The following is a 13884-nucleotide window of genomic DNA, read 5'->3' on the forward strand; positions in this document are numbered from 1 at the left end:
CCTGCAGAGTTGCCACAATTGAAGCGTGCATTTTGTCACGCGTTTGCGATTGCTACTGCAAATTGTTGTACATTTGTATATGCCAGAGGCCTTTTTGCGCTCTGTTCAATTTGTAAAACATATTAAGTGTTGCCTTGCCAAGCATTTAAAGGTTTATTGCCTTTTTGATTTTGTTAATCTACAGTTGAACAATCGTTTATGTGCTAAATATTTGTCGTAAGCAAAGAAATAACATATTAAATTTGGCTTAGTGAATTGCTTTACGTTTCTTGCTGAATGGATAAGCTGCAGTTTTTAGGTTTCAGTGCAATATACATCAGCACGGGGAGAGGCCGCTGTAGTTTTTATTAGTTTCAAGCAATGTTAAGCTTCTTGCTCTATAGATAAGTTGCACTTCACTGTAAAATTTGCCTCATTCTTCAAATAAGTTTCACGATTTATAAATACAGGAACGGTTTTTTGTAAATTCATTCATTTGTTCTCGTTCGCCTAGCTTGCTGCTGTTTAGATAAGTTACAGCTCAAGGGCAGCCCGCTTTCTAGATAAGTTGTCTAGCTGCAATTGAGCAAAGTGATGTATTGCTGCTTATATCCATGATTTGTTGTTCATTTCCGAAGGGTATTCAGGGTGCCCAACATACAGTGCCCGTTTCTCTTTTATGTGGTCTGCCTTTCTTCTATTCTGCTTCTTTCTTTTGTGTACGTTGCTTTGACAGACGCCTCTCTAAACAACCGCCGCTCACACAAACACACACAAAAAAAAAAAGGGAAAAGAAAAGGGACTGTTCGTGTGTGTGTGTTCTGGAAATTGAAAAGCATACTTTCTGCACGGTGTGTGCGTGCGCGTGTGTGCGTGTGTGCGTGTGTGCGAGTGTGGGCGATTGCGTGTACAGGAAAATTAGTTTAGGCAATGGGGCGCATTTTTGAAATTCATAAACTTACCAGTTACGTGGGTTACCTTGCTTTGTGCTATACAGCTGTGTATATTTATAAATATATTTATATATATATACGTGTATATATGCTGTGTGTGTGTGTGTATGTGTCTGTATCCAATGCTAAGCATGTGTTAATGTGCAGTTGACTCCTTAAACCAATTAAATTGGCCTGTCTTCCTCACTGTCTCTTTTTTTTTCTCCATCTCTCTCGCGCTCTCTCTCGCTCTCTTTCTCTCTCTCTCTCTCTGTCTCTATCCAAACAGAACGCAATCAAGCTCGTGACTATGAATTAATGACGCACACCACGCTGCGTATGTGTAATGTGAGCCTTTTTAAAAAATAAATATTAAAAAAAAAATAGAAAAATAGCTACATAGCAAATAGAAACAATTAAGCTCAGTACATACTGAACATCAAGCTATCTTGAATGACAATAATGTTTTTAATTTGTGTGCAACTGAACCTATGGCTGGTATATAATAAAGTTATCTGAGTCTAACAAATGCTGCTTAAACAGGAGTATGCAGGCTTATGTGCCTTGATCAACTGCGGCTGTTTATACTGTTCAGGAATAAATTATCCTTATTGGGTTAAGGATGTCTCCATCAATGGGTCTTCAACAATGCCAAGATGACTCTATAACTCGTCAGTTAAATCTTGATATATATATATATGATATATATATATATATATATATATATATTATATATATCTATATCCTCATGAGCTTCGAAGTCTATATACTTTTTGTCACATGTTGATGCGAGTTTATTTAACAGAGCCTTGTTGAGGAACGATTCCATTTGAAATCGAACAATATCTTTTCTTCTTCTTTTCATGGGCATTATTTGCCTGCCGACAAGTAATTGTGCCTTGTGGATATACTAAAAGAAATTACTTGGCTTTAGAAACTGCTGCTGAATTTTAACCGACAACCTCTTGTTTGATGGTCCGATCGTCAAAAACCTAAGCTACGCAGTTCCATAACATTACGAATACACTTTTTTGGCTGCATTTTTATTGATGTTTATTTGCAACGTTTAGCTTCGTCTGCTGCTTTAATTCTCGGAACAGCCCGTCTTGATACTCACTTATGAACCAAAAAGGAAGCTTCAGCTTGCTCGCCCTTCCTGTTTACTTAGATAGTCAGTTACATTCAGGACGGAGTCTTTCGTATAAATATCAATATTCGTTTCATTTAGTTTTAGAGCAAATCCTTTGTATGCATTGAATTGAAATTTGAATGGCCATTGTTGGGCCATTGTTGTGTGTTCATATATTTTTATGCCCGAGTGCACTCATTTGATAATTAGACGTGCATCAAACCGGCACCGAAGGGAATTTTATTGATTGCGTTCGCAAACAATTCGAGTGACTCTCAATTAGTTCGAAAATTCAATTATAAATTGTAAAATAAGTGAAATTACAGTTGAAATCTAATTGCATTTAGATAAGTCAGTTGCGCATTGAAAGCGAAACTGAAAATGAATTCAATCTATTCAATCGTACAATTCCCCCCAAACGCCCCATCATTACACACAATTGTCTAATGGCCTGCTCCGCAAATATGCTTAGGTCCAAAATTGTACAGTCTTCATATGATTTATGCCAATCGATGGGTTAAGTTGACAAAGTATCAATAGCCCTTAATCGCATTATATGGCTTTGCCAAACAAACGATTGGGCTTGAATCTGCCCATAGTTAGGTTTCATAGATATCAAATACTAACATATTGCTGGGGTGAGTCAAATGCATTTTGTTGAATTGGAATTTAAATATGCAAATAGTTGAGATGCCAGCTGGTCGACACTTGATTAATTAACAAACGATTGTAAAAAGGGGTTCGTTATTCAGCACAATTATATGAGAATTTCAATATTAATTGAACTTTGCCAAGTTAAAGAGAAGGGAAGGAAGGGAAGGCGCACAGGTATGCTTCTTTTTCTTAAGCTTCCGTTTTGGCCTAAAACATAATTTTAAATCGTACTGCCACAATAGACAAGCAATTGTTTGCCTTTTAATAATTATAAACTTTATTATGATTGTATCGATATGGCAATAGGCGATATTTTTAGCGATATAAAAAAGAGAATCGATTTACAAGTTATAATGAGAAAAGACTGCGGACTTAACAATGTATTTTCATATTCTCAAATTTACAAGTCCCACAAATGTCTCAAACTTTTTCAGCTTTTTAATCAGAGGACAAAAATATCTCGTTGAAAGTTATTGTTTATTTTCTTTACCAACTGCAAGTATTTGCATAATATTTGGAAACTAATTCTTGGGCATAAATTGCCCATTTAATAATTCACTCGACTAAATACTAAAAGTGCATTTTTTGATTCAAATCCCTTCAACGTATTAACTCTTTTTGGGAAACATTGAATATATTATTGAGCAATTTCTGACTTATATTTTAAATCCTTTTTTGATGCGCTTTATCAACATTTTCACTTAATCGTTACGAGCAGTTTTCAGCTTTATTTTCCTGCCTCTTGTGAATTTATTGTCGGCTTCTACGATTCAGTTCAGTGAAAGAGTATTTCAACACATGGAATTACATTTGTACAGATATGCATTCATAATGGCATGACCAATACGCATTTGCAGCGTGCGTTATGAACACTTCATTAATATAACACACACACACACACACACACACACACACACACACACACACACACACACACATACACACACACACTCTCACACGCACACGCACAGGTTTATAAATAGGGCTGTGGAATAAATAATATAAGAGAAATTTTCGTAAAAGCCAAAATGCAATTTTAAGTCTGTACAATTTCATTTATGCAGCTTGATGGCCAATTGCGCAGCACACACTAACGTATTCACACACACACATACGCACACACACACGCACACTCACAGCACACAGACACCCTCGGGTCACTTTAATATGTGGCCCCTAAAAGTATGCTCTGAAAATTTCGCTCAGGTGATGGCGACTTCAACCAAGTTTAAATACCGAGTTACACAAGATTTAAAGCGAAAATTTTAATGGAATATATAGAAATATATACATGCAAGCACCATTATCTTTGCGGTCACCTCGCAAAGCCAATAAATGATCTATTATAATTAAATGTTATGAAAACATATCTTGAAACTCCCAGAACTTGACGGCACATATATTCGTTAGAAGCGCTGAAAATTGTTGAAAAAATCGAGTAACTTAATTATTAAAGAAATTTCATTATTTTTTTTAAATAAATAAAGATGTCGATACAAGCGTTTAGTTTCAGTTAAAGATTTGTGAACATGGTTCGCCGGGAGGATAGAGTAAAATAGCTGCGAATAGATATAAATACGTTAAAGATATGAAAACCTAAATGTGATTAGATATAGATATAAAAATAGATATATACATATATACATAAATATGTATACTGATGGATACACGGGCAGCCCTAAAAAAAATCAATTGAGTATTCAAAATAATACGAAAATTTTCACCATCGCGCTAAAATAACCTAATTTTGCATAGCAGAATACCCAAACACACACACACACACACTCGTAGATATGGCAACATCTATGTGTGCGTGTGTGTGTGTGGGTCTGCTGTTTACCTGTTTTCTGTGCTCTGTTTGTTTTAGCCAAGGGAAATTTATTGATACTCAACGAAATAAAAGCATAAAATGGGAAATGACAATAAAAAAGCAAGCAGTCGGAACGATAGTTTATGGCAAGCCGAACATTTGATACCCTTGAAGCAGTGCTTTTTGCTAAGGAAATGAATTTTTCGAGCGATTGAACAATGTACAACCCAGATGAACTTTGGATTGCTTAAAAAAAAAATAAAATAAACAAAATGATTCCTTCAAGAATTATGCGACCAATTGTTCTGATGGGTATGATCCAGCCGACGCCCATATATGTTACTGGACCTTTGATATTTGAAACGTTCGAAGATGCTGTAACAAAATTAGACTACTCTCAGTAAGGGTAACAAAGAGAAAGCAACATCTAGAAATATTCTCAGCGAAAAACTGCGTCAATATTTGGGCGTGCGAAAGGCGGCCGTGCACAAGGATCAAAGGTGGGCGGGCAAATACGTGTTTTGGAGGCGGGCGATGGTGGGATGGGGGGCGGTGGCTAAGGCATTTTTGGGAGGAGGGGTGCTGATCGCAATTGTGTGCGTTAAAGCATTTGTCAAAAAAACGCTGGCAATTTAACAATTTCACCTCAGCTCGCATGCCGCGCCACCGTCAACTTTTTATAGTTCTTGATTTTATTTACTATTTGTTCATGTGCTTAGCGTGGGGCGCGGGGCGTGGACTACGGGGGGGGGGGTTAGATTTTTGGGGCAGGTTTGGCTTCTGGCTGTGGGTGAATCGAAAGCGCGTAAAGCGTAAACTGTAAATTGTGTGTTGGATCCATTGTTGTTCCTGTTGTTGTAGCTCCAGAAATTGGCTTCATGTTTATTGGCATTCAAGCAGGTGACTCGCTAGCTCCCTTGCTCTCTCCTTTTCTCTTTCTCTCTCTCTCTCCCCTCGCTTTCCGACACTTCTTGGCTTCCACTCGCGTGTCGATTGCGACAACTTCGTTATGCTGTTTTATTTTGTCGTTGCGCCATCACAAAAAAAAAATTTTATTTCGCCTCGCACTCATAGCTCCACTCTTCCCCTCTCTCTCTCTCTCTCTTTCTCTCTCTCTCTCTCTCTCTCTCTCTCCCGCGCTGTCTGTCTCCCACAGCCTCACTGGGCGTGTGTATTTGCTCACGTAATTCCCTAATTAAATACTTAAATTGTAATTGCTTTCGAACATTTCATGACACCGTCGCTGAACAGGAGCCAAAAGCAAAACCGGTTGCCGCCTTCTGTCTCTGACGTTATGTGGTTCTCCTCTGCTCTGCACCAGCTCCAGTTCCGGCGCTGGCTCAGCTTGGTTCTGGGCGTCATTAAAACGCGCACAGGTAGCGCGCCAGGTAATACAAACAGGCACACACACACACACACACACAAAGAGCGACAGACACTTACAGACATGCACTGAAGGAACATATGCTATATGGCTTGTTGTACATAAGATATATACGTAGTTACATCTTAATGATGCAGTAGACACACACTCACATAGCCAGAGTTTGTGTCTGGCATAACGTTTCACGTTTCTGCTGAAAAAGTGTAAAAAAAAAATATGTAAGAACTGTCACGTTGAGCGCAACGCATACTAAATACCCTTTCTTGATACAGCCCACAAAAATGTACTACATTATCGAACGCTATTTATGCTATGGCAACTATATGAGTTAGTGGTCCGAAGAGTTTGTTCAAAACCTATTCAGAATTACTTTTTGCAAATAAGTCAATTACAATGTTCAGATCTGCCCCAATCCCACATATATGCTGATTGACAAGCAAACTGAGACAGACCACTTAGTCAGCTTAACAGTTGCATAGATAGTGCATGGCTATAACAACAGACGCATATTGGGCAAGAATGTGCATGCCTTGTGGATGCGTTCATATCGTCTTCAGTATGCAAGCTTGACAAATTGAATGAATTTGAAGCAACAAAGTTCTAATATATTTGCATACATAATAAGGTATCTGATATATATTATATGTACCTATATATTACGGTACGGCTTTTAGACAAATGGCTTAGGGTTTTTCAGTAAAGCGACAAAAATTGTGATGCTTGGAATTGCTGAGTTGGGTTAAGATATCGATTATTATCGAAATATATCGATTCCTGAAAATACATCTTTTATTTAAATATATTGAAAGCGAACGTAAAGTTTCACTTGAAGAAATATAGAATATATCGATAGCAAAAATCGATAGTTAGGCACATAACTGAAACTGTTTACACGCTCACCTGGGAGCGGCGCTCACTCTATCTCCTTCTCCCTTTCCCTCATTCCCTCCTCCGCTTTATTTTTTTTCCCTTTTTGTGTCTGCCATCCGTTGCACGTTAAGCTATATAAGTCATCACTTTAATTTAATTGTGCACGGCTAAGCTGGCCGCACTTACGAGCCGAGACACGCCCCACCGCAACACGCCCCTCAACGCACACACACACAGAGACAGACACAACACTCATACTCACATCCATTGCTCGTGGCTTTGTATTGTGTATATATATAAATGCTGACCATGTTTTGGCCGTGTTCCGGCCACGTTTTTATGTGCTTTTAAGTGTGCAATTAAAGGTCAATTGCAGTTGAAGCTGGCGCAGAAGTGCGCTATAAGCTCGCACATACACACACCTGCTTTTATTTGACATTAAAATCGTATTTCCTTTGTAGCAGCAGGCGTCTTATGTTTAATTCAAATCTTTCATAAAATTTTGGTATATAGGAAAGACAACATCAGCTTTCAAAATCAATCAAAATTAAGCGTAAAAACACACACAGACACACACCGACACACACACACATACACATGCATACACACGCAGACACAGACACGCAGGCACGCATGCAAACATACAGACAAGCTGGATAGGTAAACGTCTCAAAATGCAGTCATACGCCAACATTAGCAAAGTGATCAAAGTGGACCAATCGACCCAGACAAATGCGTCGAAGAGGCACCACCCGACCGCGATTGTCAGTACCAATGCCAGTAATGAAAACGATAACGATGGCAACAAGAGCAACAACAGCAACAACAGCGAAGCCTTCTCCGCCAACAATGCGCCCAATGTTAACGTACCGCCAGCGCCGGTAGATGTTACGCATTTGATCGCATTCAAGGCCGGCCGCATGAACGTCGGCGAGAAGATGGTGGAGCCCGATCAGCGTCGTGGCCTGCTCTATCTGCATCGCGATGCAGAGCAGCATTTGCACTTTTGCTGGAAGGATCGAAAATCGGATACAGTCGAGGTGGACATTATGAGCGAGCCGGGTTATTTGGAATTTCGACGCGTCGAACCCTGTAAAACGGGTCGGGTCTATGTGCTGAAATTTCGCCGTTCAATCAAGCGCTTGTTCTTCTGGATGCAGGATCCGCGGATCGATCTCGATGATGCCGTCTGTGCGAGTGTCAATGAGCTGCTCGAGTCGAATCTCCAGATGAATGAACACCCGCCAGATAAATCCAAAAATTACCTCAAATAGTCTATAGCAGTAAGCGAAATCAGCTAAATCCGTTAAAAGATTGAACAACAACACTAAAAATGGACAAAAACAATTATTGCAGATCGATTACATTGAAGCGTACAACAATTTTCAATTGATAGTTCGACTTTACAATATATACAATATATCTTACATAAGCAATTGGCTTAAACTCATTGAAATTCGTCAACACTAAATAGTTATCAATGCTCTTTTTTGCGAAAAGAATTCAAAACTTTTTTGCCTTGAGAAAACTTTTGAGCTGGAATCATCAATTGTTGGGAAAAAATGTTCAGTAATATTCCTGTTGTCCTTAAGACTATGAAAAACTAACAGCGAATGTATGTATATATATATATGTATGTAAAAGGGAAAAAAGAAATGCAATAACTGCTTGATAGCTCGCCCATTTTGCCCAGCCCGTTGGCTGCACCACGAGTCCGCAAAACTCACAAGAAGTTACGAAGATAAATGAGATGGCATAAGTTAGACGACAAGTCGAGCACAGGACGTGCAAAGCAGCAACCGACTAAAAAATAAAACACTTAAAATTGATATAAAAGACACCAAATGGCAGCATAAAAAATTAAGTAAAATGGCAATACCTGACTGGACGATACCCTGTATGTGACATGAAAAGAAGTACATTCACATTTCTTTTATCTACTTTTCATACTCGCCTACGCAATAGACTAATCAAACACTACGAAATTCTTAAGCTTATTGTTCCGAAATTTGTGCATTAAAGGGATAATACATTAAGACAAGCACACGTCTCCGATTTAGCAGAGAAAAAGAATCGCAAGAAATTCCAGCAATAAATTTAACAATATACGATTTTCGCTTCTGCGATTTATGGCCTGTTGGCAGGAAATATTCGTGGCTTTAAACATAATTTATCAGCTTAATATACAAGGAGCTCGGGTACCAAATTTCTCAGCTCGAAGCTCAACAGTTGCCGAGGTCAGAGCGTGTGGCTTATGGGACACATTTTGTCTGTCATGAGATGGGCTATAGGGTATGAGCATATAAAAAGGAAATTTCGCACAAAAATTGTAAAATAGTTGCAAAGTGCAAGTAAGCCAAAGGGTTGGGCATCAAAAAGGGGTTAAGTGCGAAGAGGTATGGCATGGCCTAGGCATGCGACAGCAGCAAATTTTCCGATTCTTATTTTTATTTTTATTTACTTTTTGCCTGCATCATTTGCGCGCGCTTTTTGCGCTTTGCTTTCAATTGGTTTTTATTTTTTTGTTTTTTTCGCGCAGGTTTTTTATTGTTTTACTTTATGCCAAAATGAAACTGAGTTTTGGGTGGGGCGAAAAAATGTGATCAGAGAAGAAAAAGAAGCAGCTGGAAAATGCGAAAGCGCGTCACAAAAACAAACAAAATGGTCGTGCATGCCAAAAAGTAGACTACGAAAAAGTGTGTTGCACAATGAAAAGACACGAAGTGCAGCGCGTGCTGCTATTGTTGTTGTCGTAGGCATACACACAAAATCACACATATACACAATAGCACACACACACACCAGCATACCCACGCATGTGTGTGTGTGTGTGTGTGCCACTCCCTTAGGGCGTTTCCGCTGTCATTTACAACTTTGGCAAATTCAAACGCATTATTAGTTGTAATTTACTTGATTGGGACTATGTGCGTTTGTATGTGTACGTGTACGAGTGTGTCCGTGTATATGTGTGTGCGTGTGTGTGTGCCTCCGCGTGTGTGTGACTAAGCCTTGGGCAGCTTTGGAAAGTTGCCGCTGCCAAATGGCAATAACTTCATGCCCAGCATGTCTGCAGAGATTTTGTGCGATGGCCGCAATAAGCGCTCGTTGTCGGCCAAAAGCCAATGTCAGCAGCCGTGCAATTTTTAGCCCATTGGGCGTGGCATTCGGTCAGTCAGTCGGTTTCGTCAGCCAATTGGCAAACAGCTGCTGCCAATGAGTTGCGGCATTTCCAATAGTTCAAAACTTTCGGCAATTGCTTGCTGTGGCCTAATTGAAATTCGCAAACCAAACAATTTTCTTTCCTTTTTTACCCAACAAATTGAACCAGTTATCGGTGAGCTTAAACTAGTTTCGTCTTCTTGAGAACTGGCCCGTGGTTTCATTGGTTTTCGACGAGCCAAATTGGCCGCATGGCAGGCAATCTGCATTTTCCATAGTTCTTTTTTCGGCTAGCGAAAACTTATTCATCATGTTCTTTCTTTAAATTATGAAAAAAAATACATTTTCTTGGTGATTTTTTGGTGATCATTTGCTTTTGAAGCTAAAAAAAAATATATATTTTGAATACTGATTTATTTTCATATAGCGACTTTGTAACAATGAGCTAGTTCATTTTTCTAGTTCTTCTGATTACTGTTGCCCATTCACAGCTCCAAAAATTTCTTATTTATGTTACAAGAAATACTTTTGGAATAATGAACTACCTCAACTGGGTAGTTCATCTTATTCGCATCTTTAAAATTGTTAAATGCATCGCAAATTGTGTTTGATGCTACAAAAATTTACCTTGCAGTAATAAACTAGTTCACATTGCCAGTACTTTCGATTCCTGTTGCTTTGTCGTATATTTTCTTATAATGCACTAGTTCAGCTTGCTAGTTCTTTCGATTGTTGCCGCAGCTCCCATTCACTTCGTTTTTTTTTTTCTATTTCTATTTATTTTGTCGTGTTTTGCGCTTAGCTCTTTGCTATAATTTATCCCAAGTGCCAAAAAGAGAAAGCTTGAAAACTTTCTTGATTAGCTGCTTAACAACACTTGCATTTCAAGTAGCTTTTCGCGCGCTCTTACTCTAATATAGGAACACGGCGACTTCCTCTTCGCAATTCTTTCACTCCATCTCTCTCTCTCCCTCTCTCTCTCTCTCTCTGCCTCTCTCGCTCTCTCTACTGCATGCATATTATTGCTGTGCCCATCATTCATTCAACGGGTGGGGTTTGGTTTTTTTTTAGTTGGGGCAAGCCCCAAGCAATTTGCTAAGCTGCCGCAATGGCTAATATAATGTGGCTGAAATGAAACGCCAAGCAACAACAGCAATTCGAGCACACATTCGGCTTAATACTCTCGGTACATACCAGAAATATAGCAGAAGAAGTGCCATTAAAATTACTTAAAACCAGCCAACAATAAAAGGGGCTTGCAAGCAGCTTAAATATGCTGCTTATTGATGCTGAATACAGCAGCAGGAGCTGCAACAACATCAGCAACAGCAGCAATGTGTGTGCCTGAGTGTGTGCTCGAGTGTGTGTGGAAAGGCAGCTATGTTGACACGGCTCCTTAGCACGCCACTCACACACCCGCACCATTGCCCTTCTCCTGCCCGCATCCATTGGTTTATGCTGCCTCAGATGTTGCTGCCGTGCTGCTGTTGCTGCTGTTGCTGCTGCTGTTATGCGTGTTGCATACTAATTTCAAAAATTTGCCATTACATTTGTAGTTCTCACTGTTTCCTGTTCGTCGGGCACGCCCCCATTTAGACGCCGCCTCTTCTGGCATTACTTGCAATTGGTACAAATGAAGTTTGGCTCTGTTTTCAGCTTGATTATCAGCAACAGCAGCAGCAACAGCAACACAAGCCCAACAAATTGTTGGCATTTTTTTGTAGTCAAAGGTGAGGCAAAAGTGGGTTAGCTACATATAACACACACACACACATGCACAGACATACACACGCACACAGAGACATGTTGCTAGTTGTTGTTTGATGTTGCACTTCGAGCTCAAAGCAAAATTGCCATACGCAGGCAATGCAAATAAAAGTTTTTGGCCAAAAGGCTTGCCCCAACATAACTCTACGCTTCTCTTCTCCACTCGCGCCCCTCCGCTCCTGCTGCATGTTCGCCCAGCAACAAACGCCCTTGGGTTAATTGCCAAGTATTTGAGTTTGCAATATAACTACAAAGTCAAACAAAAAGACAAGAACAAAAAAAAAAGAAAAAAAGTTGAGTAGAAATTACGAAATTGTATTTTATTTAGACGAAAACAATATCTTACCGAGAGCATGTGATAAAACCTTAATTACGAGCTGCTAAATTGCATGATAAGAATGCTAGGTCTTAATTGTGGGCAACACTTTAATTTAAAACAATTGCCAGTTTTTGGTTTCCATGGAGCTATAACTAAGCAAACTAAATGGATTCGATTAGGAACAACTTTGTCTCTATTTATCAATTAGTGTGCATAAACTTAAACTGCACTTAAAAGCAGTTGCCAAAAGTTGTTCTTATATAGCATAAATGACAGATTCTCAGAAAATATTGTATTCTAAGAAAGCAAGAAGGTGGAATGTGGTAACGGAGACAATAGAGAAGACATAAGAAGACATGGAACGAGCTGGAGAGCCACATAAAAAAGTAGTTAAGCATAAAGAAAAAAACAGTTGGATAAAAGGAGAACAAGCCATTGACATTAAATTAGACAAAGATGGAGTTGGACGCAAAGAATCTATGCGCACATTTAGACATGTGCTAGTATATTTTAGTGTGCATGCGAGCGAACTGACAGGATAACATTTACGGAAATGACACAAAGAAGAACATAAAAATTCAATTGCTTACAAGTGGATAATCGCGAGAAACTGATGGGCATTAAGACGCGTTAGCTTCAGTCACGTAGTTGGCCATAGACAAAAGTGTGCGCTGAGGGGGGAAGGGAGAAGGCAGATAAGTGCAATACATGACGGTGCCTTATAATACGTTTATTACAAAAGTCAAGAGGTCTTTAAAATGTATTTAAGCTGTGCTCAAGGGACCTTTCACAGCTTAAGGCAGGCAAACCTTTAAATTTGTCATTCTCAAACAGACACATACACACAGATACATACATACGCAGAGGCACACTCAAGGCTAAGCGCATGTCATAATTGTCAATGTCAAGTACGCTTTGGGTGTACTCAGGAGCTTAGTCCAGGCCAAAGGACGACAGCTGACCACAGCTGAGCAGAGCAACAAAGCCAATATATGTTATATATATATATATATAATATATAAATATATATGTATGTCTATATTTCTTTGTACACACGGATATTTAATCTAGTTTCCGGCAAGCGGAAGTGCGCCATCTTTTGAGTCAAAGAGCGCAAAATAATTTTGATTTGTTAGCCAATGGACTTGACATTGTCGCATAAAGGAAACGCCACAAGCCATAAGCATGTCCTATTAGAGTAAGGCGAGACCAAGAGAGAGAGAGAAAGAGAGAGAGGGGAAGACGGAGAGCTGAAGCATTGGATTTGGACAAAAATTTCGAGCAAATACGCCAGACACATGTATGGGCAGATCTGTCAGTGCAGGCGCCGCAAAGTATGCAATTGCTGCTACAACAGTTTGCCAAAAAGTCCAACCGACTGGCTGGCGTTCCGTTGCCAAGCTCAGTCCTCTCCACCCACACTCTACCACCCAGCTGGCCGTCACCATAAAACGTATCCGCATCCGTATCCTGGCCTAGTTCACATTTAAGCATTGCGCCGGGCAATAATTCAGGCGTCCGGGCGCAAAGTCGCATAAAAATCAAATAAAAGTGCCAAAAAAAAAAGAGAAAAACTAAAAAATTTCTCTACGAAAATGTACAATAATAAAATCTCTATCTCTCTCTCTCTCTCTGTCTCTTATGTTTCGAATGCGCAGATAAGAAGCCAAAGTTAACCCAGTTGCTGCTTTTTTGGTGCAATGAATAAATTTTCGGTTTTGTTTTTGCGTCGCATTTTTCAGTTTTCAGTTTTCTGCCGGCACTCGCCAGCTATGAAAATTTATCCGCGCGCACACACACACACTCACACACACTCATAGATGCAATGCTAACTTCGCAACAACAATAAAACATATCGAATTGCAATAGTTCAAACTGCAC

General features: G+C 39.5%; 2 protein-coding genes across 8 annotated transcripts in view; both read left to right on the top strand.

The window, feature by feature from the left end:
* The window catches only part of rg (A kinase anchor protein rugose), a 265599-nt gene that overhangs the window by 60221 nt on the left and 191494 nt on the right, over nt 1-13884 (top strand). The window lies entirely within an intron of this gene.
* Rpn13R (Regulatory particle non-ATPase 13-related) lies at nt 7251-8877 on the top strand. Its single transcript, XM_002056973.4, has 2 exons — nt 7251-8373; nt 8434-8877. The coding sequence occupies exon 1, from the start codon at nt 7433-7435 to the stop codon at nt 8030-8032; it is 600 nt and encodes a 199-aa protein (XP_002057009.1). The 5' UTR covers nt 7251-7432; the 3' UTR covers nt 8033-8373; nt 8434-8877.

Source organism: Drosophila virilis, chromosome X (genome assembly GCF_030788295.1).
Source record: "Drosophila virilis strain 15010-1051.87 chromosome X, Dvir_AGI_RSII-ME, whole genome shotgun sequence".
Lineage (NCBI taxonomy): Eukaryota > Metazoa > Arthropoda > Insecta > Diptera > Drosophilidae > Drosophila > Drosophila virilis.

Coding starts and splice junctions, on each gene's coding strand:
- Rpn13R (XM_002056973.4), top strand. CDS start 7,433: ATGCAGTCATACGCCAACATTAGCAAAGTGATCAAAGTGGACCAATCG.